Below are 26,901 nucleotides of genomic sequence, written 5' to 3' on the forward strand. Positions count from 1 at the left end.
CTTCAAAAGGTTTGGGTAAAAAAAAAAGTGTTAATTTCTAGTGTAGGAGTCACTTTTGGTTTCAGGCTGACATTAATGAAATAATTCCACTATTTTCAAAAGGTTTTAAATTAAAATAGGTAGCATGTGTTGATACTGGTGCTCGGCCATCCTGAAAATATTTAAGCTGGTTTGATAAATAGGCAAACTATGGACAACAGATTTTTCGGAATGAGAAAAAGGATGCATTGGAGAGTTTTCTGATGTGGTTTAGGAGAGTCCTATGCATTGTATACAAAATACTCTTCAAGGATTGTTTCACTGTAAACAGTACCTTCAAGTAGAACCACAAAGGTCTGTTGAGTTTTGCAAGCAGTAACAGCCAGATGAGCGTGGAATCAGCACCAGTTCAGCCCCAGACTGCTACGTCTGTGAAGACAGCTAACCATGCAACGTGTTTGGGGTGGGGGGCTGGCTCCTTCCAGTATATTCAGGAAATGAACAGCATAGCCTATATTCTCTGCTGTGCTGAACCTGAACGCTGAAGGGGCCAATCAGGTTAGCTTATGGCGTCCTGGCTCACAGGGTAGGCCTGCATCCCCCTCTGTTCCTGCAAAAGTTGTTACAGCCTGCTCTAATTTATGCTGGCCAGCTATATAAACTAAGAGCCCTATACAACAGCAGTATTTGTTCAGTGTTTTCTGCCCAACGTACCAAATGCAATGAGGCTAAGCAGGAACCACAGTTCATATGATTTTTGCTAGCTGTGGACTAGCTGAGAACTCCTCACTCTAAGCAAGGTCTCAGCCTGCAAGTTCCTTCTTGGCCCAATGCATCTCTCAGGAAGTTCAGGAGAGCAAAGGCAGTGGAGGCGAGGTGCCATGCTAGGTCACCTGAGAACTCTTTGAATCTTACAGCTCCTAGGAGATTTTGTAACATTTGCACAAAAAGTGATTTTCACTTGAAGTTACCAATAGAAAATGTTTCAATCATCTTTATCATGAATTCTTGTTTTCCTGGGGGCTGGGGAGAGAATGCATGTGGGAGACAGTGAATATTTTGGTGCTTGAATTTCCCATTTATTTAAACGATGGACAAAAATAGTAAAAAATTATCCAACTTTGAAATGAGATTTAAAAGATAAGATGACCACGTCTCCCCTGTTTCCAAGGTTATTTCCCAGCATGCCTGCTGTTTAAAACAGCAGTTATCTATTTGTTTTTCCTGTAGGAGAATATGTAGACTCACACTGTACAATCAGTTTTAGGCCAGATTTGCACAACAGTGACATCAAGAGTTTTGTAAGGAGTCTGTGACAAAGCTCAAATAGTGAATACCAACAAATATGCTTTCAGCAGATTTTTTTACACAGCAGCTTCCCATTAGGCTGTTCACACCGCTGTTATCGATATTAGTGCTTTCACAGAAAATCCTGGTCAAGGGTGCCAGGGTGTGTTAGGGAAGAGGAGAGCACAGGAGGGGTATGTGCCAAAGATTTGCCTGCAGGCGACGCAGTCTGTGGTGTCTCCCTGCACCCAGAGCAGGAAACTGATGCTACCCACCAAACTGGGTTAATGTGCTGCCTGCTTTCAAACATACATCCCACCTGAACCAGATGCAGGAAGCGACCACGTGCTGTGTCAGCCCACCGGTGGCGGGGACACACAGCAGTCTGGTATCGGCCAAGGCTCTGTCCTGCGGTGCACGCGTGAACCCCAATCCGTTGTTACCTGGTCTTGGTAACCAGTTGCAAATCTGTTAGGAGTTCTGGGTGGAAACTGCTAAAAAGTGTCATACCTTTCACCCATTCCTGTGTTGCATGTGTATCCTACTCTTTTACTCACTTGTCTCAGAGGACGTAACAAGTGATTTTGGCACAGGTCACTAAAATTTTTTAGAATAGGGATAGGGGAATTATGCTACAACATCATGACAGCAAATTCACGGACATCAACTTTAGCTTATAATATTTCAGTTCCAATCAGTATCCAGTCTATCAGGCAGCACTGACAACCCCCTACATTAAATGAGACTTATTTGAAAATCATAAAATTAAATTATAACATATTCTTAGATCTTAAAGTTTTATTATGCTATCTGATTAAAAGCTTAGGGTCCCTTTTTAGAATTTTCTTAATTTCTATGAGAAAGAGAAAATTACATCAATAACATACAAGAGACTATGTACTTGCAAGAGTCCAGGAGCTGAGGCGTCTGGAAAAATATTGCTATATGGTGAGACTTGTTATCAAGTTTTGAAAATCACAAAGATGGGTACCTGGTATAATTTATTTTGTTTTGCTGTATTTTATAGCAACATCGGTCTTATATTCATTAAATGGATAGTATGGCAAATGGTTACCTCTATTAAATGTATGTTTATTAATTTATAAACACAGAAACAAAAACCTGCATCAGGCAATTCATGCAGTACACAGAATTCTTTAAACCTCAAACAATAGTTTAGCAGTAAAATAAATATACAGGAGAGGACTAATAGAGAAGCCTTTATCTGAACAGCATGTTTAGATTAATTTCTTTGTCCTTAAGGTATGACCTAGGTACTAAAATATTTACAATATGTTGCTTTTTCCCCAGGGTTGAACTGGACTCACATGTCAGAGACTGTGTTCAGACATATATCCGGGAGTGGCTGATTGTGAATCGAAAGTAAGCTACATACAAGTAAATAAAATGGAAAATACCTTGCATCTTATTTGTCAGAGAGGAGAGGCATGCTGTTATAAGTGATTCTAAAGAATAATGATCTGAATCAGTGACTGAAGACAAGAACTGACTTTTCAGTAGTATATATAACTATATTGTTTTGTTTGAGCTGGTCGGCTATAGCTAAATATTGTTGCATCTGCTTCTTAATTATCAGGCACTCTGGGAATTAATTGGGAAGAAATTCACATCAACTGTCTGTAATGATGATTTATCTAAATCAGGAATACGACTACTATTTGATAACAGGGATAAAGATTCCATTTGTATGCTCTTCATTTTCCCCTCCATGCCCTGAAAAATCAACTTGGTCTGATTTCTAATGGAGTCTGAAAATGAAATGGAGTGCTAGTAGCAAAACCACAAGGATTATGGGCTTTCCCAGCAATGATTGATTGTGTTCACGGGATTATTAGTGTAACATCCAACTTTACTATTTTACATCAGTAAGTGATTTGTGCATTTTAGGGTCAGTGTAATTCAACACACAGAATTGGACCTGTAGTCATTATGAGTCACTTAATTTCCTTTATTTTATTTTCATTTCATTTAATTTACAATTTATTTTATTTTATTTTATTTTGTCATTTCATTTCATTTCATTTCATTTCATTTCATTTCATTCCATTTCATGTCTTAAATGTGAAGGGAACTCTCAGTCAGTGCTTTCTGTGCAGGGGTGTCTGTCCCCAGCCTCTCAGGGATGTGCTGTGCCAGTGGAGCTCAACTCCTTCCCCATCACCCCCTCTTGTTCTTCAGAAAGAGGTTTTTGGAGCTCTGCTTTTCTGCACTGCTTCCTGTTCATCCCCTCCTGCGCTCATGCCCTGTTCTTCAGAAGCAGTAGTAGCAGCCAGTGATAGAGTGCTGGCACATTTGCTGCCATTTAATTGTGCCCCTTAGCCCACCCTTGCTACCCTCTGTTTTTCTGACCTGATGTACATCAGCAGTCAGTGCATCACAGGTTGACTCCTGGTGATCGGAAAGGAATTGCATTGTCTAGTCGTGCAGCTTGCGCAGGAACAGAGCAGCCGCTGAGGGTTATTAACAGACTTCCTCTGGGGGTGCTGATGAAATTGATTGAGTTCTCAGAACTGTTCCACAGTGAGTCACTAAAAACAAGCTAGCAGGTTTTGCAGGCTCTCCACCTGCACCACTCAGAGCATGGGCGCTAGCTCTTTTACGCAGTGTTTTTCTGAGTGTGCTATAAAAAGCCAGTGTGCAGCTTTGTCTGTGCACACAAGTAGGGAGTGACCACTAAAGTAGGTGAGGTGAAAAATAAAACATAGCTATTTTTGCACTTACATGTGCTTGTAGAAATCTGAATGGAGCCGTAGAAATACACATGTGTGAAAAGATTTGTTGTGTGTTTTACTATTTTGTTCATTCAGGTAAGGCAAATTTGCATTCAGAAACTTTATTGAGCAGTTGAGTGTGCGGTAAACATGATGAAGGGCCCTGCCAGAGAGCTGACTTTGATGGCTGTGGCTAACAAAGCGAGCACGTTAGTAAAAATTGCAAAGAACAGAGTGTAAAAGATGCTGCAGTGTCACATGAACCAGTGATAGATTGTTATTGGGAGTCTCATGTTATGCTTGGACACTATTCTCAAAACAGATATCAGAGGAAGAAAAGACATCAAGAGAGAAGTGAGAAAAAGTAGTTGTAGAAAGCTTTGCATTGTTTTGAGAAAGGCTGGAAAAACTGTACTTGCCTACTTGGGAAACAAAGATTCATAGGACAGGTTGCTGAACGTACGGTCTGGTGAGCTATGGATGAGCAGAGTGTGTGACTTTTATCCACTTGTGGTTGTGAAGGTTCAGAACAGGAGACTGAAGCGTCTTCAGTGGGCGGCATGAGCAGAGGTGGTCCTCATGCCCCAGGGCGAGGTATGTGACAGAGGAGCTGGACACAGCACAGGGGTCCATGTGTTTTTGCCAGAGGCTGAATGGGAGGCTTGTTCCGGTGCCTGTCAGTTTCTCCTTTCAGTTGTCCTTTGTTGCTTTTCCTCATCTCATTTTCTTAATTCAATGTGTGGCCATTAAATTGACAAGTGTGCTAAAAGCAGGGTTTGCCTCTTGGTGCGTTTTAATTGCTACCATGCTTTTCAAAATAAATAAACCATATAAATAAATTTTCCAGGAATACTTTAGGGGAAAGCCATCTCTAATGTAGCTTGTGCACCACAGGGAAAGCATGATCTCAGGTACATAAATCTCTCCATTAATCATTTGTTTGCCACCAGAGGCAGTGAAAAAATAATCAACAAAACCTCTTTTGGATGCCAAAATGTCTTAAAGTAAATTCGTGCAGAATTTCTGTCTTTCATTCTGGATGATTAAGGTGGTTCCAAAACAAGGTCACATCCAAGGAGAGCTGGGATTGTCTCTTTTATGACTTCAGTTTTCATTTGCAGTGAACTGGCAAGTGATTAAAATGCAAACAATTAAAATTAAAACACATTAGAGCATATAATTCAGTTACTCCCAAATTGTAATAAAAAGGTGTCTCCCTGATCAATAATTGCTTATCATGGAATCTTTATGAAAGTACTCAGATATTTAGACATTGCTTTGGCAGTGTTACAGAAAGGAAAATGAATGAAGCAGGATACTGTAACTAGGGAGGCTGATTGCAAAAAGGCCATCACAGGATTTAGCAAATTGCATACTAATGTGGAAGAAATAGAGCTCTGGATGCATCTGGTATCTTTTTTCAGGGTACCTGCTGGTTTTTTCCATCTGCCACAAAAATGTAACTTGAAATTGGTACCCTGCTGCAAAATTTCGGGAAGTTGCCAGCAGAGAGGGTTACGTTGTGCCATTGCAATAGCCCTCTTCAAAACCAGGCACTGTTTGAAAGGTGTAGATTGTTGTTTGTGATCGACTTGGGACAGCTGGGTCCAGGACAAGAGCAGTAAGCTCCTTGACGTATAATTGCAGGAGCAAAGATCCAGCCAGGAGATATGCAATCCCAATCCTTGTTCTTAAGGTCACTGCAATAATCGCCGTGTCTGATGAGGAGCTCAGAGCTGAATTTGTAGCTAGGTCAGGTTTTGCTGCTGTCTCGGGCTCACAGTCTATGCAGAAGTGACCTGAATGAATTTTCTTCCTTTTAAAACCACTCTTAATATACAGGATAGGGTAGCAGTGGTGTGATAAAACAATTAAACATTGTGAAATGTCACATTTTTGCATAAAAGCTGTGCTTCGCTGCTCTTTTGCACAATAATGTTTCCAGTTGCCTAATATTTTTTTTTAATTTGTCTTTTCTGTTTTATTTGCCATTAACTCCTCCTCGTGCTGTCCTGACTTGCTCGGGCTTCTCTGTGGAAGGAACCAAGGGAATTCAGATACTTGTAGCCTGAAAAACAAGGGATCCCGAAAAGACTTTCACAAGACGCTTCAAAAACAAACATTTGAATCAGAAACATTGGATTCCAGTGATGCAAACTTTCAGGTACATTTATTCTACTTTGGGAAAAGTGATCAAATATAGCAGCTTTCTTTCCTCAAAGGAAGCATCCTAGGATCTCTGCAACGGCGTCAAGCGGAGAGCCATGCTTGCCATTAGGCCTCATGGCAGAGGTGGCATTAAGGCCGTCTCTGCCAGACAAGCGAGAGACATTTCGTGACACCCCGGTGTCCAAGGCACAGCTCGCCATTTTGTTGTTTTCCAACAGGCGGGGCCCCGACATGTCCACGTGCTCCCTGAGGAGGCCTCGAGGACGACCCTCGCCTCCTCCGACTTCGACCTGCGCAGCCTGCAGCCGGACCCCCGCCTGGAAAACCTGCTGCGGCACGTCAGCGCCGAGGAGTTCGAGAGGCAGAACGAGGAGGCGCGGCGCACCAACAGGCACGCCGAGCTCCTCGCCCTCTACCCCTCCGTGGATGAGGTGAGCTCGGAGGCTGACTGGCCCACAAGCCTTCCCGAGCTGGCTGTCCCGGCATGTTTAAGGTTAAAGCTGCACCGTGGTCGAGAAACAGGGTTTGTGGCCTGGATATGTGTCTCCCTTGGATAATAACACGGTGAAGGCACATCGCCATGGGCTCCTGTCAGCTATCTTGAACGTGCATTCAGGGAGTGGTGCTCGGACTCACGGTGTGGCCTGAGGCTTTGTTACACCCCCCTGGGTGCGGATCAAGCCCCGTGCTGGTGTCAGGGGGTTACCCTTCGCTGTAACGCTTGCTTGGGGGCCAGAAGTGTAAATATTCAATGTAAATGCCAGATGGGGGTCAGAAGTGCAAATATTCATAAACACAAATCAATTTTCCTTCATCTCTGAAGAGAGGAAATGCCTGCTGAGTGGGGGAAGGTGCTAGTCTGTAGCAGTGGCCCAGTTAACGTCACATAAAGGTTTTATGTAAGTATGTAAATTTACAGTTGTTTTAATCGAGTATGACTAGAATAACTGTTTAATGATAGGAAGATGCAGTGGAGATACGGCCGGTGCCGGATCGCCCAAAGGAACATCTGGGCAACAGGATTTTGGTGAAGCTGCAGACTCTGAAGTAAGTATCCCTCACAAGCCCTGCCCGCCGTTCCTCAGTTCACACCAGCGTAGTGCTGCTGACCCCGCCACACCACTGCAGGTGTCCTGTTCAGCAAGCGTTTACGTGCTTGCTTGTTCTTTCTTAGTCTCGCGGAGGACTATTTCTATCCGTCATTACAGCAGTCTTTAACTTGTCAGGGTGAAAAGGAGTTGGGAATGAGCCCAAACTATATATTTCCAAGAAACTAGATTGGTCTCAGTACGCGCTACTGGACTTGATAAACAGAAAAAAAATTGAAGAAAGGAATGATCGTTTTTAACTGATATTTGAGATCACCTTTCTGACAGATTTAGAAAATACATTGTGTGCAGATCACTTCCCTTCTTTTCCTCTTGAAATCATCTAATAAAATGCACTAATAAAAAAATCCTCCAGGCTTTGAGAGAGCCAAGATCTGGAACTAAATATTTATCCTTATTTTCTAATGGAAGTGCCCGTCAAAATATAGTCCTTTCATTTTTTTATTATACAAAGTCATAAGAGTAAAGTATTAATCAGTGTCCTGTGTGTCTTTGCTTAACAGGTTTGATATAGAGATCGAACCCTTGTTTGCATGCATAGCTCTCTATGATATAAAAGAAAGAAAAAAGGTAAGTGTGCATACAGTATTTTTGTTCAGTTGGTTTGGGTTTTCATCTCTGGAGTAATAATTTAGGAAAAATTACAAAAAAATGTGCAACTTTTTCACACATGCAGTCTGATCCAGGATTCTTTTTATTCAGTCAAAGTTGCATGCTTTCAATTGTTTATTTTGTAGTTCTGGTTACTACTTTTGACTTATTTTAAAATAAAAATTTATACATTTTTGCTTTACAATACATGTTAATTCTTTTTCTTTTCAAGATCTCAGAAAATTTTCATTGTGACCTCAACCCTGATTCATTAAGAGGATTCTTGCGTTCTCACACACCCTCCATTGATTTGTCTAGTCAGGCAAGATCAGCAGTATTTTCTGTCACTTATCCCTCATCAGATATATACCTAGTAATAAAGGTATGTTACAGTGCTACTTCAACATCGTTCTTCCTGTTCCCAGCTGTGCCTGTTGTCTGAGTTTGTGGAGCTGACAAATATGAGTTTCCTGTAGCTGAGATGAATTCTGATAGTTTTAAACAGTACATGTGCGGGTGTCCACTGGTATATCTCACTCCCAAGCTAAGAAGTTATATTGATACCCTGCGTTCTAGTTCTACTAAGTATTTATAATTTCCTATCTCTGCTTAAAGGAAATTTAAAGTAAAGTGAAATAAGCCATTTTTGAAAATTTTAATTACATTCTGTGGAGATTTTTTGGCTTTGGTTTAGTGCACTTTGCATAATTTTGTTTATTTAATTCTGAAGCTGAGTTAGCCTTAACCACTTCATTTGGAATGTGTTAATTTTCCTGATTTCAGTGAAAATGCAGTAGTACCTGATTAACAGTGTTGTCACATATGTATTTTCTGCTTTCTAACAAACCAGATGGAAAACTAGGAGAATGTTTAGTATTGGTTACTCCATAAAGACAATTTTAATAATTCTATATTGTGCATTTAGGCAGGCTTTTTCATATTGCTAGAGAAGCAACATGTTACTATTTGGGTGATATTTTTTCTTTGTGAGTGACTTATTTTACTGCTTTTTGTAGATAGAAAAAGTGCTTCAGCAAGGAGAAATTGGAGACTGTGCAGAACCCTACATGGTTCTTAAAGAAAGTGAGGCTGGCAAGGTAAGTAAATAACTATAATGAGTGTTAAGATGAAAAAATGCATGCACAAGAAAAAAACAGAGAAAGAGCAGACCCTTTGGAATAAGACAGAATCCCAAGCACACTGGGAAGGAAGCCACTTGGTGCATCCATGGTGCAAACAGTCTGGTGTCTGTGACCAAAAGGAAGAAGTCATGAGAAGGCAAGGTGCACTTTCATCACTGACCCCTTTGGAAATCAACACTGACAAAGTCTTGACTCATGAAGCAGATAGGGGTGACCAAAGGAGATGACAATGCAATGTGGAGTTAGCAGAAATATTTGGACCTCAGAGACATGTTATTGATTTGGATGGGCAAAAAACCTGTTGTAGTGTGTACACGGCCAGTTCAGTGCTCTTATCCATAGATAACATGAGCTCTGTTCAAGGAATTTGTGGTCCCTGGAGCAGACTGACAATGTTTGCTGGACTTCCACACGTCTCTCACCTTTAGAATATTGCTTTCAGCAGAATATTGTCTCTATATGTGATGAAGGAAGTAGAACCTGCTAACATTTCATGGTGATTGTTCATGCAGGGCTTGAGGGTCACTGCAAAAAGATCTGCATTCTCCTTTTCTATAATGAAAATGAACTCACTGAAAATAAATGAGATGTGAATGTACAAATCAAAACAGATATGATCCTAACAGTGGTGTAGCAAGAAAACACGAGAGATAAGAATGCAAATTATTTACTGAACTGTAAATATGTAATTTTTATTTTTTATCTATAGCAACACTAAAATTACTGATTGCTTTTTAAACAGTCATTATTTTCTTTGTCTTAGACAAAAGAAAAGATTGAAAAACTGAAAGCTCAAGCTGAATCCTTTTGTCAGCGGTTGGGGAAATACAGAATGCCATTTGCCTGGATTCCCATAAGCCTAACTAATTTCTTCAACCTTTCAACACTTGAACGAGAAATACCTGAGGCTGAAGGTTTAAACGGTAGTTGTCTAACTTTTCTAACTAATGGAAAGGACTCTTCAGTAGGACTGTGCACAGGAAACAATGTCATTCACTCTGGCATCAAGAGTGAACAACAGATTCAAAGTCACGTCTTCTTAGCCTTCCTTTTCGGTGCTACAAACACAACTTAATATGCTCACTGTTTCATCTCTGCATATTTATTTTTATGTATGCTAAATATTCATACATGTTTTAGGCCCAATTTTGGCTGAACACTGACTTTGTAGAAATAAAACTCCCTTTACCATATGGAGTTTGTTTGCAATACAGGGTAATCAAAATACGTATCATCTTAGTTCCTAGAGTATACAGGACCATTGGTCAACAACACTGACCAATGTGCTTTATAACCCATGAACTAAAAATCTGAATAAGCTTGTGCTCTGCAGCAGAAATAATATCACTCCACTAGGTGTGTCCTGGCATTCCACTCTTTCACATAGTCTGAAATAAAAGTAGTGGAATGTTTTAGGTACTCTCTATCCTCTGATGGTGCTGGGAAGTTGCGGATTTCTAGTGTATTCTGATAGTCTTTGTACTGAAGCAACACAAAGCAAGTTGATGTTTCATTTAATTTCCTTTTGAAGGGAAGGGATCCACTAGTGACAAGAGGGCAACATTGCTACAGGCGAGAAGACTTTCTGAGAGAAGTCTCAGCTCAGAGGACAGCTATCCAGTATCAAACTTCAAAACAATCTCTCTGACCCTCAGCACTTTCTTTAAACAGGTACTGGATACTCCTTATTTCTGATTGCCTGAGACATTTTTCATCTATGTAATGTGAACTGTGCTGGGAAAAGTTACCAGTGATGTTCATGTGGGGACAGAGGATAACTGCTGTCAAGCAGGCAGTAATCCACTTTTTTTGCATGCCTCAAGGGCATGGTTCATTCAGAAGCTTTTCTCAGTGTTACGGAGTATTGTTATAAAGGTACTGATTTTTGTCTTTCTCCTGATAGGAAGGAGACAGGCTCAGTGATGAAGATCTGTTCAAATTTTTAGCTGATTTCAAAAGATCATCTTCCTTGCAGAGAAGAATTAAGACTTTACCAGGTACATAATTAATTTTGGGTGGAAAAGGATATATGTACTTTTCACCCCTAAATTGTTCTGTAAATTCCAACCCCAAAATACAATTAACTTGGGTTTTAAGTTTATAGTATGTGCTATTGTGGAACTTCCTGGGTTCCCAGTGTCTACCTAAGCACAGATGCTTTTGAGGTTTTTCTCTGTATGAGTGAGTATGAAGATGTATATTTAGCTTCTAAAATTATTTGCTTTCCTCCCTAATTTACAGGGTATCTACTGGATGTCTTTTTTTATTATTCAAACTGTTTGAAGACAGTGCTTTAAAGCAGATTTCTAAGACACTTGATATTTCCCTGCAATGTTTTTAAATGGGTCATATATTACAGAGGGAGATTAAAATGTGTACATATTTCATCTTATTTGGGTATTTGGGTCAGTGTTAGCTAACAAAGTGGAGAAGCTGAGATACTGTTTGGCTACTGTCAAAAACCTGTCCAGCTTATTTTTTCTTTTTACATGAATTACAGCTCAAGCTCTTCTGGGTTGTAGAGGAACCTTAAAAAACATGAACTGAGTGCAAAGCTGTTTTGCCTTTTTAGCTGATTGCCAGAAATGACAAGTCTGAGTTCCCCAAACGGTTTTCACTTATCACAACAGAGAACGTAAATTGAAAGTCTAGTTATACTTGCGTAAATGTTATCAGTATTAACTGTTTAACTGCCCACCACAGCAAGCCTGGCTTTCCTGGTGGGTGGTGTCTGCTTTGGCAGAGATTAATCAGAGCAGAATCTGAGTGGAGGGAGTGAGAGAGAACTGTATTAGACAGCAGCCCTTTTATCCTTTATTTGTCTCCCAGACAAATTTTATATTATTTGTGTGTAAAAGATACTAGAACATCAACCCAGCATATAGTATTCCTTCTTTCTTTCCTGTTTCTTTGAAATTGTATAGAGTAGACATGAAGAGCTATATATTGGCCTGATGGGTAGGGATGTGTGTAGGTTACTTCCTGTGTATCTTTCTACACCTATGATTTCATTCTCATGCAGCCTTCAAGCCAAAGATCCAGTTCTTATTTCTGCACTGTTGCTATGTAACCTCACATATTGTTTTCATTTTTGTGTTATTATACATTGGTTATTTTTTATATTTTTGCTGAGATTTTGTGATTTTTTTTAAAAGGAACACTTAAACTGGAGATTTCTCCAGCTCCAGAAAACCTCGGTTATTGTCTGACACCAGAATTACTACCAGTGAAGCCATTTCCAGAAAACCGTAATCGTCCTCACAAAGAGATTTTGGAATTCCCTATTAGAGAAGTGTATGTTCCCCATACTATTTATAGGTAAGAAATACCATACCTTTTTAAAATTCTTAAGATCCATTTTCAAAAATAATTGCAATTTTGTTTTTCAGAAATAGAAACTAAAAATTTTTTTTTTAAAGTTAAAGACTATGCATTAGGCCAATAATTTAATCTTACTAGCCATTACAAGATAAAACCCCTGCAGGATGTTCTATAGTGTGTTTACTAATCTAATTATGTTGTCCAAATTATGAAATTTTTTCTAAAATGTCTAAAAAAACCCCTAACAACTCTCATTGACTTGGCATTGACTTGGACTTTCCTCCTCTGTGGTTTTTTCTCAGTAGATCTTATTCGCATTTTTAGCAGTTTTGGTAAATGTTTGTGCTGGGTGGTTTCTACTGTTAATTTGAGTCATCTGAGCATCTGAGGAGGTAATGTGTTGCTCTGTGTACTTTTTCACCATGAACAAAGACTCTAGGCTATGTTGTTTCTCTTCTTACATCTGTTCTATTCTGGGTGTTTCAAAGAGACCACAGTGTTCAGCAGCATGCAACTCAACAGCTCCCATAATTTCTTAGAGGTCTGGCACATCTGAGTCTCCAAGAAGAAATGAATATCAAAAGAATATGCTTCAACATGTCTGTGCAGCATAGTAGTGCTAGTGAGCAGTGATACTGGTAATAGCTAACTAGCAATAATTCAAAGCGGGTGTCTCACAGTATTAGAGGTACTAGCTTTCATGTGACCATTGTGTTAGTGAAAGCATGGAAGTAAAGCATAATGGTTCTTACAACAGTAGTTGACACTATTCTAGGAGACTTTTCTGATCCCTGAAACAGTAGCTAGGTACTGAATTGCATTAGTGGCAAAGATGTGACTATCAGTAAGGAATCACAGAACGAAGAAGTTGAATAAAAGGATGTAAAGCTTATTCACTTCTTGCAGCAGAGATTAGCAAAGAGCCAGCTCTCCCACCCACTCACCTGACCCCACCCAGGAAGGGAGAAGGAAAGGGCAAGACTTGTGGTTTAGTACAACTCAGAACTGCAAGGCTGCAGACTAATTTATCCTGGGGAGATGCTCCGCACCTTCACAGGAAACTGGGGAGCTAGTGGGGCTGTTGGTGACACCTGGATTTGGGTCTCAGCTTTTAAGGAAAGCAAAAAGAGGAAGTGGCATCTTATCTTACAATAACAACTTGCAATGTGGTGTCAGCAGGGAAATGAGTAAACCAGTTTGGATAGAGCCTCATTAGAAGTTTTGGAGGAGTTATTCCTGGGCTGTGCTGTGAACCTGTGATATTCAAACTCCTGCGGGCAATTTCTTTGCACTCTCGGCACCAGAATGCTAAAACGCAGAGTGTTACAGTACTTCTGTCTTCCCTGCGTATCAAAGATAGAAGTGAATAAGTGAATGTCTTCTTTTTTTTTTTCCAGATTTTAGGGGGTTTATGCAGACATTTCTATAGGGGAAGTAGTTTTTATACAGTTGACAGTGCAAATGTGAATGAACTTGAGTAATGATGCTTTATTTTTTTAATTAAAAAATAAGACAGAATTTTGCCTTTCCTATTCATTGTCTGGCCCCAATATGTCAACTCTAGTGTGAGCATGAGTCAACTCCAGTGTGCAGCCTGGTAGTGTCTAAAGGTCTGCTTTTGAAAATGAAAGGCATTAGTAATGGCTGTGTCGCTGAGCTAGAAAGAGAGTTGAGTCTGCACAGAATATTCTCTCTTTAGTCCTCACCAAGGGAAACTTCTGCAGCCAGACATCATGAATACCAAAGCCACCATGCTGAAAATTAATTTGTGCATCTCCTGAAGCAAGTTTGGGTGTCTCCACACTATCCTTCAGTTGCTAGGGTGTCTGTATTGAATACATACACCCACATTAGAAGAAATGCTTGCTATAGCTCAACAGTTACATTCTTTGTGCAAGAGTTCACACCCAGCATACTTAATCTCTTCAGGCTTTTTGGGCTGTGTTTTGATTTTCACCCTAAGTAAAAGTCATGGTAGCAAAACAAAGTAGGATCTGTGCAGACTAACTTGTAATAATGAAGAGAATATATATAAAGAATATTTTCCCTCATTAATCTTTACCTTAGTTAGTGAACCAATGGTGATGACACAGCTGACATGCCATAAGTAGTGTTATACTGTAAACTGGAAACTCAATCAGTTAATACCCAAATTAAACCCTAAAGACGGTTAGTTAGATACACTGGGAAAATGGTGAAAAAAATGCAGAAATGCTAGGTCATGTTTCGACTGCCTTGTGACAACAAACATGTATGGAGCAAGAAAGGGGAGTTGCCAACTGAAACTGTTAATGAACTCCAGAAAGTCAGACGAGGCAGCTTTGCAAAAGTTCTGAAACAGCCAAGTCTGGAACTTGGTGGTGTCTGGGAAGTAACACTTGTGTTTGCGCAGTGCCATTGAAAGCATCTCCTTTTCCCACAAGCCAGAATCACCTAGCCACACCTGAGATGATTTTGCCACACAATTATGCCAGTGCTGCATTTGGTGAGCAAAAGCGTAATTAGGGAATGTAGGCCAATGTATTTGCTTAATTTAACTGTCATGCAATTCTCTTTGCTTAGTTCTTTGCATGGTGAATCCTGTTTTTAGCCTGAGATTAAACTAACCTATGCAAAGGAGCTCTGAATTTGAATAGAGCCAGATATTAAGTGTTTCATGTTATTTTATTCCCTTTCCTCTAATCTGAAAAGTAGAACCATCCTGTCTTAATTAAGCAACGTCCTAGCATTTAGTCATAACTGAGTGTCATAGCCTGCTAGTGTGTTACAGGTGATTTAATATTTCCTAATTTTTGATTGTAAGTCTGCAAACCAATTTTTTTTTACTAGTGTTGTAGATTTAGGTATTAAAAGAATGAAAAATGGATAAAGTAATTACCTGTTTTCTGTTAATGTTACCATGAACATAGGAGAGGGTTACATATATAAATATACTTGAATAACAAATAAATGAAAACTTATAAAAATACAGTCTGATAAGCTCTTACTGGCATAATAATACCTCTACACATGTCCAGACAAATACTAACAAAACATCTAGCTTCAGTTTTTCTCCTGAATGTTTAAAAGAAATGCAAAGATTTTGTTTACTTGGGGGGTTTTTTTGCCAATGTAAAATATTTCAAAGGAAAAAACTCATCTCTTTTTTTAAAATAATAGCTTTTTCCTTTGTGATAAGAGAAGCAGAATCTCCTCTTATAGTCTTTGAACTTAGCTCTTGCTAGTTTTTATACTGGTGTAATGCCGTTATTTTAAATGATGCTATTTCTGATTTATGCCAGAGAGATCAACCGGCCCACTTTCATTGTGCACTGTGAAATTGAGCACTTCTTTTTGTTGTGTACCTACATTTCTTTAATAAAAATAGTTCCCTGAAAATGTCAAAACATTCCAAGATTTATTTCTTTCAATACCCTTCTATTCTTAATAGGAAAAATCATATAATTTAAAGTTTGTTTATAATTTTATTTTCTCATGAAATATAAATTAAAATGACGTTGCTTACTGCCACTATGAAATGTTGGTGCTGAGGAAGAGGGATTTGTCCCATCGCTTCAGCAGTAACTCAGCTTAACCAGGCACAGGAAGTCCTGCTTTGATAGGGGAAATGCCTAACACTTAGGGGATTTTCAGAGGGAGGGGAAAAAAACTCTTTCCTTTACGTTTTGTTTCATTTAATTGCAAACCACTTGGCACCGTGCTCAGACTTGCTGTAGTCTGCAGTGTGAGCTGGAGGCCTTCTGTTTTGGTGGTAATCATTCTACCCATCCTTGACTAGCTTTGAGTGAGGAAAGGCTGTTGGTGTATAATCGTCTGTTACTCCAGTTACTGCTGTCACAGCTTTATCTACTCCTTTCTGCCTCTCTGCCCATGGGATCTGGAGAGAGCACGATAGCCCTGTGCATCTTCTACAGGATCATTGCTCTAGTTTTGTGCTGGTCGGAGATGCTAGCACTTCTAACTTCTTTTTCAGAGTAAATAAAGTGGAGATTAGTATTGCACTGCTGAAGGTGAAGGAAACAGCTTAAGTTAGCTACTACAGTTTCAGACAAAGATGTGAGTGTGTCCTAATTTATTCTGGTCCTCAGTACACATGATTTCATTCCAATGCAAATAGCTGCCTGCTCTTTTCCAAGCTCTGTAATCTTTCCTGCGCATCTACTATACTATCTCAGCAGTCAGAGGTTTCATGGAAGGTCTCCTAATTTTTCTTTCCTTTTACTCAGATAAAAATGACTTTGTCAAATACTGCCTAACAAAGCAGAAACAATGAAAACAAAAACTTCACAAACAGGATTCTAGGAGTGCGTGCCCCTCCCCACAGGCACCTTGTTTGTGACAGTGCTTTCAGATGAATTATTACACCTGACTCCCCGTAACAAACTTCATTAATTATGTAATACAGGCAGAGAGGAAAACATGCCACCATGGCATGGTGATCTCTGTGTAGTCACTGAGCAGAAACTCTGAATAAAGTATGGATTTGTCTAAACTTCCAGATGAAAGCAAAGCCTTTGAAGAAATGTGTAATTATTCTTTAAAAAAATAATCAAATGCAAGTGTTTTAATTAGAGGGGTTTTTTGGGTTCTTCAAAATACTTTGGTTAATTATAATTTGACATTACAAATTAGATTCTTGAAAACTATTTTCAGCAGACTTTTAAGCAAGTATAATTCAAAATGCAACAACAGCATTTAAAAAAAATCTTGACAATTTGGTGTCTTGAATAGCTGCTAGCTCTCTGTATGAAAATCATTAGTATAATATCTGCTTTCACATTCTGCTGAGCACTTTCATACTATTTAAAATCTATCATATACTGATAAATATTATGTTTTGCCTTCCAAGCAAATCTGATGTTGTATTTTTCATGCCATTGTTCTTCAGGTTCCATATTAGTTTGTTCTTTGGTCTACTGTGTGGAAACAAAAGAGCGCTACCAGCAAGAAAATCTTATTAAGGAAAGCTTTTAAAACAAGAGAAAGTAAATGCAAATCATTTATAATGTATACCAAGTAAGCTAGTGCTCTTTTCTTTCACAAGAAGCTAAACTGAGTCTTCCAGAGACCTGTAGGAATTAAAGATTTAAATTAACATGTAGGCATTTCAGCTCAAGCAACTTCCTAAAGTATAAGGAACGTGGGACTGAATGGCGGTTCTTAAATCCAGTTCCAGTTCTACCACTGACTTTCTGCCGAGTCTTGGCTTATCGATTGTACCTCATACTCTCTAACTGCACATTCAAATCCACAGCAAGATACCTACCACACAGGAATGTTAGAAGGTTTAGACTAATGTTTATACACTATGTTCAAACAATGCTGCGCATTTTTGTTGTGGTTTAATTCCCCAAACTTGAGGCCATTTTTTCCCCACTTCCTTTTCCCTGTCTTGTAAAGGGTATCACTATTGCTTCTCTAGGATGTAGAGATAAAAGCACTTCATTATCTAGCTTCATTATCTTCATTATCTTCAATTATCTGTTCTAGATTGTCTTCATTATCTATCTTCCCAGAAAAAACGGACTGCTCGTTAATCATTATCATTAGCAGTCAGTGCAACTCTGAATGCTTACCTTCCTCTCAAGAAAGAAGATATAACTGAAAACACAAAAGACATAAGTAGTGTGAGGGGCCTACCTTTCCAGATGGTTTTGAATGAAAGCATCTTCTTCACTGATTTGGTTTTGCTGCAGCTCCACTTCAACAGACAGTGGCTTATGCTTTGGTCTTGCATGCATGTCTTAAGAAAAATGAAGCTTCTCTGATCACTGGTACTGCCTCTGGTTAGGTAGTAGGGTGTGGAATATTGTCCTTTTGTAAAGAGCTCCCAACCAGGACTCTTCGAACCAAAACATTCCTTTCCAAGCCTGAAGATCTTTTTGCTAGCCTCACCACAATGTGCTTTCTCCTTCAAACCATTTGTCTGCTTTTCACTGGGATGAAAATGCTTCAGCAACTTCATCCAAGAATTGTTAATAATGCTGGATTACTGGTAGTAGTAGCTGGCTCCCCTTTTGGTAAGAACAGGTGACTTCTTTAGGTTAGGTCTGCAGGTCACTTAGAGAGAGAGGACATCAGTTTTCTCACTGGATTTTTTTTTCCTTCTCGCTTGATAAATGGTTACTTTGAATTTAGAGAAGAGGCATCACTCAAGAGCAGTGCAGTTTGTAGATTCCAGCCTCCCAGGTCAGGACTGGGGAGTGTGTAAATGCATCAGTGAGACAATTAAAACAAATCCAGGTTCTACCCATTGACCTCTAGCTGCGTAGATCTTGCATGCTGCTGAATCCTATGTCATTCACTAAGGTTTTTAAGCATTTTCAACTGACATTTTAGAAATGCATAGGGTCCATGGCAACAAGAAGATGCTGGGAAATACGAAATATTGCCTCACATTACCTAATACATGTAACTTCAGGGGGGCACGTTACCAGTATTTTGGGAAGATATGGTATGCTATTGTATTTACTAGCACTCCTTCACTGTGTCATTTATTAATTAAATGTATCAGGACTAAATTATCTTAACACAGTTCTCAGCTGTATCATCATATTTCAAATAGGTTCACTATTATGTGTAAAAATCTGTTATGTCAGAAATTTCACTCTTCGATTATTGGGGTTCAGTGAGAATTTTGGGGTAGAGCTTTACCTCTATGTACACAGCTGGAGAAATCACAGGTCCTGGAATGGCAAATGGATGTATAAAATACAGCTCTATGGTATAGTTATTATTTTCCATTTTTCAGCTTTTTGTACTTCATTTGGGCAAGTGGGCAATGCCTTATGTGTGACCTGCCATCTTGTTATTACCGTGTCTTGATGTTGCAATAGTTGATACCTGGTGGATATCCACTCATTTTCCCCACTTTAATAACACTGCCACTCAGGATTTAATAATACTGGAACCAGTAGGGGAAGTGAGGGTATTATCAATGGCACAGTGGGTTTAGTTTGGTAGAGGACAGAAAAGCATGGAGGACAGAGACATCAGAAGGCGGTATAATCCCTTTGATTTTCATATTTGAAAACTTTAAAACCATTTTAAGAGTAACTTCTGAAAAAGGTGATGTAAAGTAGGCAATTGTGGGTCAAAAAGTTCCTTACATTTGCACACCAGAAAATCAATATGATAGGTAAGAAATTATTTTGTTGGTGATTTTTTTTATGATTCACAAAATCTCCATTATTTGCCTTTGATCATGGTTTTCAAACACATTATGTCATTGATTACTTGTTTGCAATATTTGATATTTGAACTAATGGTAGGTCAGTTCAATGATGTATAATGAATAACTATGAGTCCTGGAGTGAAAACTATTAAAATTTTATAGTCTTATAAGAGTCTACTTGACTCTAAGCTCTAGGACACATTTAAATTTAGAAATATATATTTTCTTGTCGTAATTTTGTGATTTGAATCTGCAGAAATCTGATGTTTTGAGTCAGCCTTCCACTCAATTCTTCCGGCAACATTTTTTTTGTGTTGACTAAAAGTTTAATAGAAAATTTATTAAGGTTTTCCCACCAATGTTAACAGACAGTATAAAGTGACAATCACTCTCAGCCTAAATTTAATGAGGATCTGACTACTGACTCTTTAGATGATTCCTGATTTTAGCAGCATGAGAAAAATCATTCAAACTATTATCCAAATTATCCACACTAAGATACAGAATATATTACACATATACACCCTCTTGAATGTGACATGTTGAAGTTCTGTCATTATGCCGTTTGTTCTAGTCAGTGGCTGACTAGAACAGGTTTCCATATTTGGTAAGGTGCTTGTGATTTGCATTATAATTTTCAACCATTTTTTCTGATGATTCCTCACCCACACTGACAAAAGTGTAGAGGAATCAACAAAGACTGAAAATTATAACTAGTGAGTGTATCAGTTTTTGTTTCCAGTACTTCAATTATTAAATGGCAATGTTAACCCATACATTACTGTTTACGTATAGAACATTTGTGGTTTGTACCAGTAGTGACTATTTGCACATATATTGGTGTCATGGTTTAGCCCCAGCCGGCAACTAGGCCCCACACAGCTGCTCACTCACTCCCCCCCGGTGGGACTGGGGAGAGAATTGGAAGAGTAAAAGTGAGAAAATTCGTGGGTTGAGATAAAGACAGTTTAATAGGGAAAGCAAAAGCTGCGCACGCAAGCAAGGCAAAACAAGGAATTCATTCACTGCTTTCCATGGGCAGGCAGGTGTTCATCACAGAATGCAGGGCTCCATCACACGTAATGGTTACCTGGGAAGACAAACGCCATCACTCCGAACGTCCCCCCCTTCCTTCTTCTTCGCGAGCTTTATATACTGAGCATGACGTCATATGGTATGGAATAGCCCCTTGGTCAGTTTGGATCAACTGTCTTGGCTGTGTCCCCTCCCAAGTTCTTCTGCACCTGGCAGAGCATGGGAAGCTGAAAAGTCCTTGACGAGTGCAGCAACAACTAAAACATCAGTGTGTTATCAACACTGTTTTCAGCACAAATCCAAAACATAGCCCCATACTAGCCACTATAAAGAAAATTAACTCTATCCCAGCCTAAACCAGCACAATTGGCTTTTGCTATGTATGGCATTCTTGTCACAGCGATCAATGAACTTGCCTAATATTCATTTGAAGTTTGAGATGCATTTGTTGACACCACACACATTGTGTAATTTAGCAAGGAGAAGGATTTTATTATGTCACTCATATGCACAACCAACAATTACAAATGGGAATATTCAATGAGAAGGGTCACAGACCTGAATCTCTGAATAGATTTTGTTTTGGCAGAAGATAGGTCTGCATTCCTTTGGCCATGGGAAGTGATCAAATCACCACTGCTAAATCCTGTTAAAGTGTAGGAAAGTCAGCAAATTCAAATGAGAATTGCTGAATGGTGTCCTGTGTCAGGCTAGGTGGACCCTTACCTTTCCCAGCAAGTAACTGGTTCTGAAATAACCTCTTATCTTACCATCCCTCTGCTGGGGCAGTCTCTGACCCAGAGAACCTGTCTGGATCCGTGCCTCACCCAGGACTCTGCTGTCCTATGGAACTCTGGTCTCAGTGAAGCTGGGCACTCTGCCATGGCTTTTGTAGACCCATACTGATTCCCGAATAGCTCTTTTGCCTTTTGTAAGCACATCTGACTATATCTGGAGGTAGAGCCCTGCACTTTGGATGGCTGGAGGTAGGGGGAGCGCACTGGAGGTAGGGGGATTGAGGGGAGAAGTTTAATCACACTGACCAAAAGTAATTGCTGTGGCATGTTGTTTGAATATTTCTGCTCAGCACAGGGCCTCAAGGGAGACACAATGCCTCCTGAAGCTCACCACGTCCTTAACGGGCATGCTAGCTGTCCTATTATCTAAAAGACAGCAGCATGTGCTGCCCTGACACCCCTGCTCACTGCCATGTGGAAATGCTCCTTGTCATTGCTTCCTCTCAGGCTTTTGGGGGTACGGATGCTGGCAGGCAGTAGCACTTATGCAGTGGTCTGCAATGGGTCTACAATTCATTCCTGTGTGAAGGAACCTCTTTTGATCAACTCCCCACCCTCCTGCTTTAAAAAATCAGTCATCACTTTCATCTCTGCAGGATATCCAGAGTCAGCATTTGCCTCTGTTCTTCCTCAGTGCTGATGGGTTTAATACACATGTAAGCAAGATCCCTAAAACTGCTTGAGCATAAATGGCACAAGCTTTAGCTCTTCGGTACAGTACTTGCTGGAATAATGCTTCTTTGGTTGCATAGTCAGCAGAGAGCTCTCTGTCTGTGACTTTACATATCTTTCATCTCAAGTCACATCTAAATGTAAAATCCAGTGCTCAGAGACATTATATGGATTTGTGACATCTTCTGCTGGGCTGCAGATTAATGAAGCAATGACTGGATTATGCAGCCTCCCCTACATGTATTTCTTCACCTCTGGCAGATGCAATATTGATAATATCCTTCATTTAATATGTCATTACCCCAAGCATAATTCAGTGGAGGTTACCCATATATTTCTCTCTTTCACTTAGCTTTTCCTAATATCATCTTGGAGAGAATTTGGCAGAGCAAAAATTGCATTTAAGAAGGTAAGGAAGAAAGTGCAGTAGAGTGGCAGGCAGGAGTACTATTCTGAACAAAGGGAAAGGCAAGTTACATGCTAGTTTGTTTGCTAAGGCATGCCATGGCCCATGTAATATATGTTGGTTAGCAAAGCAGCTTGGACTGTGTAGCTGAAGAGTATTGTCACATTATGACACATGGCAATGCGGAGAATCAACCACAGTTTTCCAGGTCTTGGGATACAGCAAATGGAAGATGGACTGTCTGACTTAATGACAACATTCTCCAAAGCTGTTCCGCATTTTTGGCTGACAATGGTGCTGAGGAGATATCTGTGATAAGGACAGGGTGATTTTGTGTGTAGCTTCTGATTGTCACAGACAAAAAGAAAGCATGAAAGCCCATGAGTAGTTCTCACTGTTTCTCATTGGAAGCCAGCATGCTTCCACCAACACTAGTTATTCCTTACACTCAGAGGACACACAGTTAGAATCCTATACCAGACTGTGAAAATGAGACACTAAATAGACATAATCGTGATGCCAGAATGTGTGTAATCCAGGTCTAGCTGAAATGTCAGACTTAACATAGACTTGACTGGAGAAAAAGCTTTCTATTAGCATTTTGACTCTTCTACCTGAATTGTTGGGTTTTGGACTTGGAAGACAATCTATGCTGCCAAATTCCCCACAGAAATTAAAGGTGCTTTTTAAGTTTAGTGATCTGTCCATGTACAGAAGCTAGTAAACAGCAAAGTATGCTGTATTATAAAGCCTTATTCATATTCATTATTAAAAAATGTCAGTTTCTAGAATTGTAGTTCAAAATTTCTTGTTTGTATTTACTCAGGTTCATTGATACTGCTTTTTGATTTGCATAATCTAGAATATGCAATTTTGTTGCTTTAAGCTGGGAATGTATGAAGTTCAGTTGTCAGTTTTATTTGCTGGTTTACTTGTTTTTATCACCCCTGCATGATTCCTTACCCCTTCCAAAATCTGATTCTTCACAGCTGAGAATGGAGCTGCTTTCTTGAGAGATTCCTGCTTTTCATTACATCAAGCAAAGATATTCATTCATTTGCAACTGGGAATTACATATTTCAAAAAAAAAAAGACAGACAGGAAGACTGCCTTCTCAAAGACATAGCTTACTGTATGAGAAACCCTAAACATAGGATGTTCCGTGTGTCACAGCAAGAACTTACCTTTTCCTTGTGAATTTTTGAAATGGAGTTCTGGCAAAGCTTTCACTATCTAGGTGGAATTGAAAGACAGGGAGATGAATCAGCAAAACACTACTTTGTGCACTTCATTTTGAAACACAAATGCTTTCCATTTACCCATTTTATTCTTCCTTTTCTTTCTTCCAGAAATCTCCTCTATGTTTATCCTCAGAGGCTGAATTTTGCTAACCGACCGGCTTCTGCAAGAAACATTACTATCAAGATCCAGTTTATGTGTGGTGAAGAGCCATCTTGTGCAATGCCGGTAATAAATGCTGAGATTTCTTAGCAGACTTTTGCTTACATGCATTCCTGAGGAGATAACTCATTGTTTACTTCCCATCACCACAGTTTCTAGTAGGGCCTTAGGAAGCCTAATGTCACAGAGCTTGTGAAGCTTGCCATTCTCATCAGAAAGCAGGGCTGTAGTCCTTACCCACAACAGGAAAGACTTGTCACTTGAGTGGAAGAGAGGCATATTGCTCCCTCTTATCTAAGTCTTCCTACCTTATTTTCAGAAGAGTGATATTGTATTAAATCAATGCTGTGTTGGAAACCCTAATGGCAAAATTCACAGAGCTTCAGAGACCTTTTAAAAATTATGTAGTCCATCTTCCAGTGTAACTCCTCCGTATACACTATGTGTACCCAAATACTAGGTGTAACACTGGAAGGTAGAAGTTGGGATCTTCATTGCCTGAATCTGAACCAGTGCACAATCATGCAGTGTAGGTAGAGTTTTCCGTGTTTGAAACAGACTGTGTATTAGGGCATGTGTGTGCACTACTAGCAGAGCAGACAGCGCTGTCTATGTTCAGGTTGTCCAACATTTCTCTTTATAAGGTACTCTCTTCAGCTTTACCAAGCTTCAGACATTCAGTTTGAAGTGTTCTAACCCAGACGTATGCTTCAGCCTGAATTTTGGGGGAAATTTTCAGACAGTAATTGGCTATTTGAGAATGACATTGGGATAAAATCTTTTGTGATTTTATGTGTTAGAAGGGGAAAGAATAAGTGAAAATATTACTTTGAGAAACTTTAATCCAATGATATGTTGGAGCAAGGACTGGCACCTGACCAGCCTTTGTCAGCGTGCTGACACTGCAGAGTGCATACTTTGCAGCCTTACTCCACATGAGCTCTGGAATTGAAATCAGAGCACAAGCACAGTGTTTTCCCAAGCCACATTTCTTCCAGAGCTGGAGCTGTGCCATGTGAATGTAACACCGTCTTTTACACAATACTGTGTTGTTAGTTTCCTTAAGCTCTGCCCATATTATGACTAGGTTTTGACAAATTATTAGGACAGACACAGTTCGTCTGGCATCCCTCTCCACTATGAGAGAGCTTCATCTCAATATGTATGGACTTGTGCTGTACAGATATCCTTGTCTAGGCTCATCTCCCAGGGCTCCCTTTAAGGTTACTGGATTCCAGGTCCTTGCCATGAGGCTGTGTCTGAAAAGAGGGAAGCAAATCAAGCACCAAAAATGCCTATTTCTCTTCATTGACTGTAAAGGAACTTTGGACTTCTAAAGTAAGGTGAGGTGGATCACACCCTAAATGAGCAGGCTACAACCGAAAAACAAACTTCTAAAAACAATTTTAATTTAACTTTTTAGCATTTAGTTAAAGGCAATGTGACAATGTGTAAGAGGCTTACCATAACTTTATTTCTGCAATTCCTGACTTTTTAGTTCATGCTGGAGAATGTGATGTGAGGTAGTCAGTTGCTCCAGAAATGACTTCTGCTCCATTTTCCAGGTGTTTTACCCTGAATGGTGTGTGGGGAAGATGCTTGGTAATAAGACATTTGTGTCAATATGCCAAGATAAAATTGGAGAGTCATTTTCAGCCTTCAGATACTGTCCTAAAATTTATACAAGATTATGACAATTAAATGCCTTAGACGTGACTGCTGTTACTTTCTTTTCTTCTTAATGTAGGTAATTTTTGGGAAATCTTCAGGTCCAGAGTTTGTTCAAGAAATATACACAGCTATCACATATCATAATAAGTAAGTATTGTTACTATTTGTATGACTTAAGAAGTATTAATCATGACCTCTTAACATAATTCTTAGCCTACATAGTTCATCAAGGAATGCTGGTACTAATCCATTTTAAACATTTACATTTTATGTGGATTTGTCATATCTAATTTGGATTGCTACATGCATTTGCGTAAGTGACCATTGCATGAGCTTTTCAGAGGTTAGAGAATATTCCTAATCTGAAGATGAAGGAGCAGGAGCAGGAAGCACCAGCATAACTTTGCAACAGCATTCACTTTGATGAATTCACAGATCCAAAAGAGCTGGAGGGACATTCTCATTCTTGTGAATGTGGACTGGGGATTTAGGATTTACACAATAAATATGCTGGAACCCAAAATTAAGATTGAATGTTTTTGAAAGTATAGAGATGGGTGAAAGCTGAAACATTCCAGCTGATACTGTCTATGCTCTTCCTGATTCAAAGCTGTAGATAGTTCATAAATATAGCTGTATATATAGGTACTTTGTTTAACTCGGCTCAGAAGCTGTTTTCAGGATTTATACAGTTTTTATAACCATAGCATCTAAAAGCCTACTGGCAAATTTGCCTTCTGCTCAGTCTCATACTTACATTGGAAATGTGCTTGGCATTTTTTTTAACAGGTCCCCTGACTTTTATGAAGAAGTGAAAATTAAGCTGCCAGCAAAACTCACAGAGAAACACCATCTATTGTTCACATTCTATCACATCAGTTGCCAGCCAAAGCAAGGAGCATCTGTGGAAACCCTCCTCGGGTACTCAGTAAGTTCCATGTGATATATAAGTGTGTGTGTGTGTATGTGTGTATATATATATATATATATATATAAAAAAATGTATCTACATCCTATGCAAACAGACCCTTTGCTTGTCAAGAATTTTGTCATATAATCCCTTTCTGGTTATGTTAATGCATCAAAACCAGTAGAAGGTCTTAATGTTAATTCACAGAAATCAGATGCAATCTGTGCTATGTTACATCCTCGTCCTGTAATTTTATATTGTTAAGTGTCTTTGAAGTTGATTAATTCACCTGATGCAACTGAAGTTAAGTACACACCTAAATACTTGCAACTGCAATGCTTTATAGCATATCACCTAATTCTATTAGATTCTATTTATTGCAAAAAAAACCCTAAACCATATGCAATTACAATTATTTACTGTTATCTAACATGTTCATATATGAGGTAACAACTAATATAATATTGTCAATTAGGTTTTATATGGCATATCATTTATGTTCTAA

General features: G+C 39.3%; 1 protein-coding gene across 1 annotated transcript in view; it reads left to right on the top strand.

Moving 5' to 3' along the window:
* DOCK8 (dedicator of cytokinesis 8) overlaps nt 1–26,901 on the top strand; it is a 94,073-nt gene that overhangs the window by 23,949 nt on the left and 43,223 nt on the right. Inside the window, 14 exon segments of the mRNA XM_072858859.1 lie at nt 2,578–2,649; nt 6,039–6,162; nt 6,386–6,598; nt 7,129–7,214; nt 7,780–7,846; nt 8,100–8,249; nt 8,884–8,964; nt 9,773–9,932; nt 10,541–10,680; nt 10,913–11,006; nt 12,165–12,327; nt 23,764–23,881; nt 25,563–25,633; nt 26,276–26,414. Coding sequence (XP_072714960.1) covers nt 2,578–2,649; nt 6,039–6,162; nt 6,386–6,598; nt 7,129–7,214; nt 7,780–7,846; nt 8,100–8,249; nt 8,884–8,964; nt 9,773–9,932; nt 10,541–10,680; nt 10,913–11,006; nt 12,165–12,327; nt 23,764–23,881; nt 25,563–25,633; nt 26,276–26,414 — 1,678 coding nt within the window.

The sequence above is a fragment of the Ciconia boyciana genome, chromosome 4 (assembly GCF_034638445.1).
Source record: "Ciconia boyciana chromosome 4, ASM3463844v1, whole genome shotgun sequence".
Taxonomy (NCBI): domain Eukaryota; kingdom Metazoa; phylum Chordata; class Aves; order Ciconiiformes; family Ciconiidae; genus Ciconia; species Ciconia boyciana.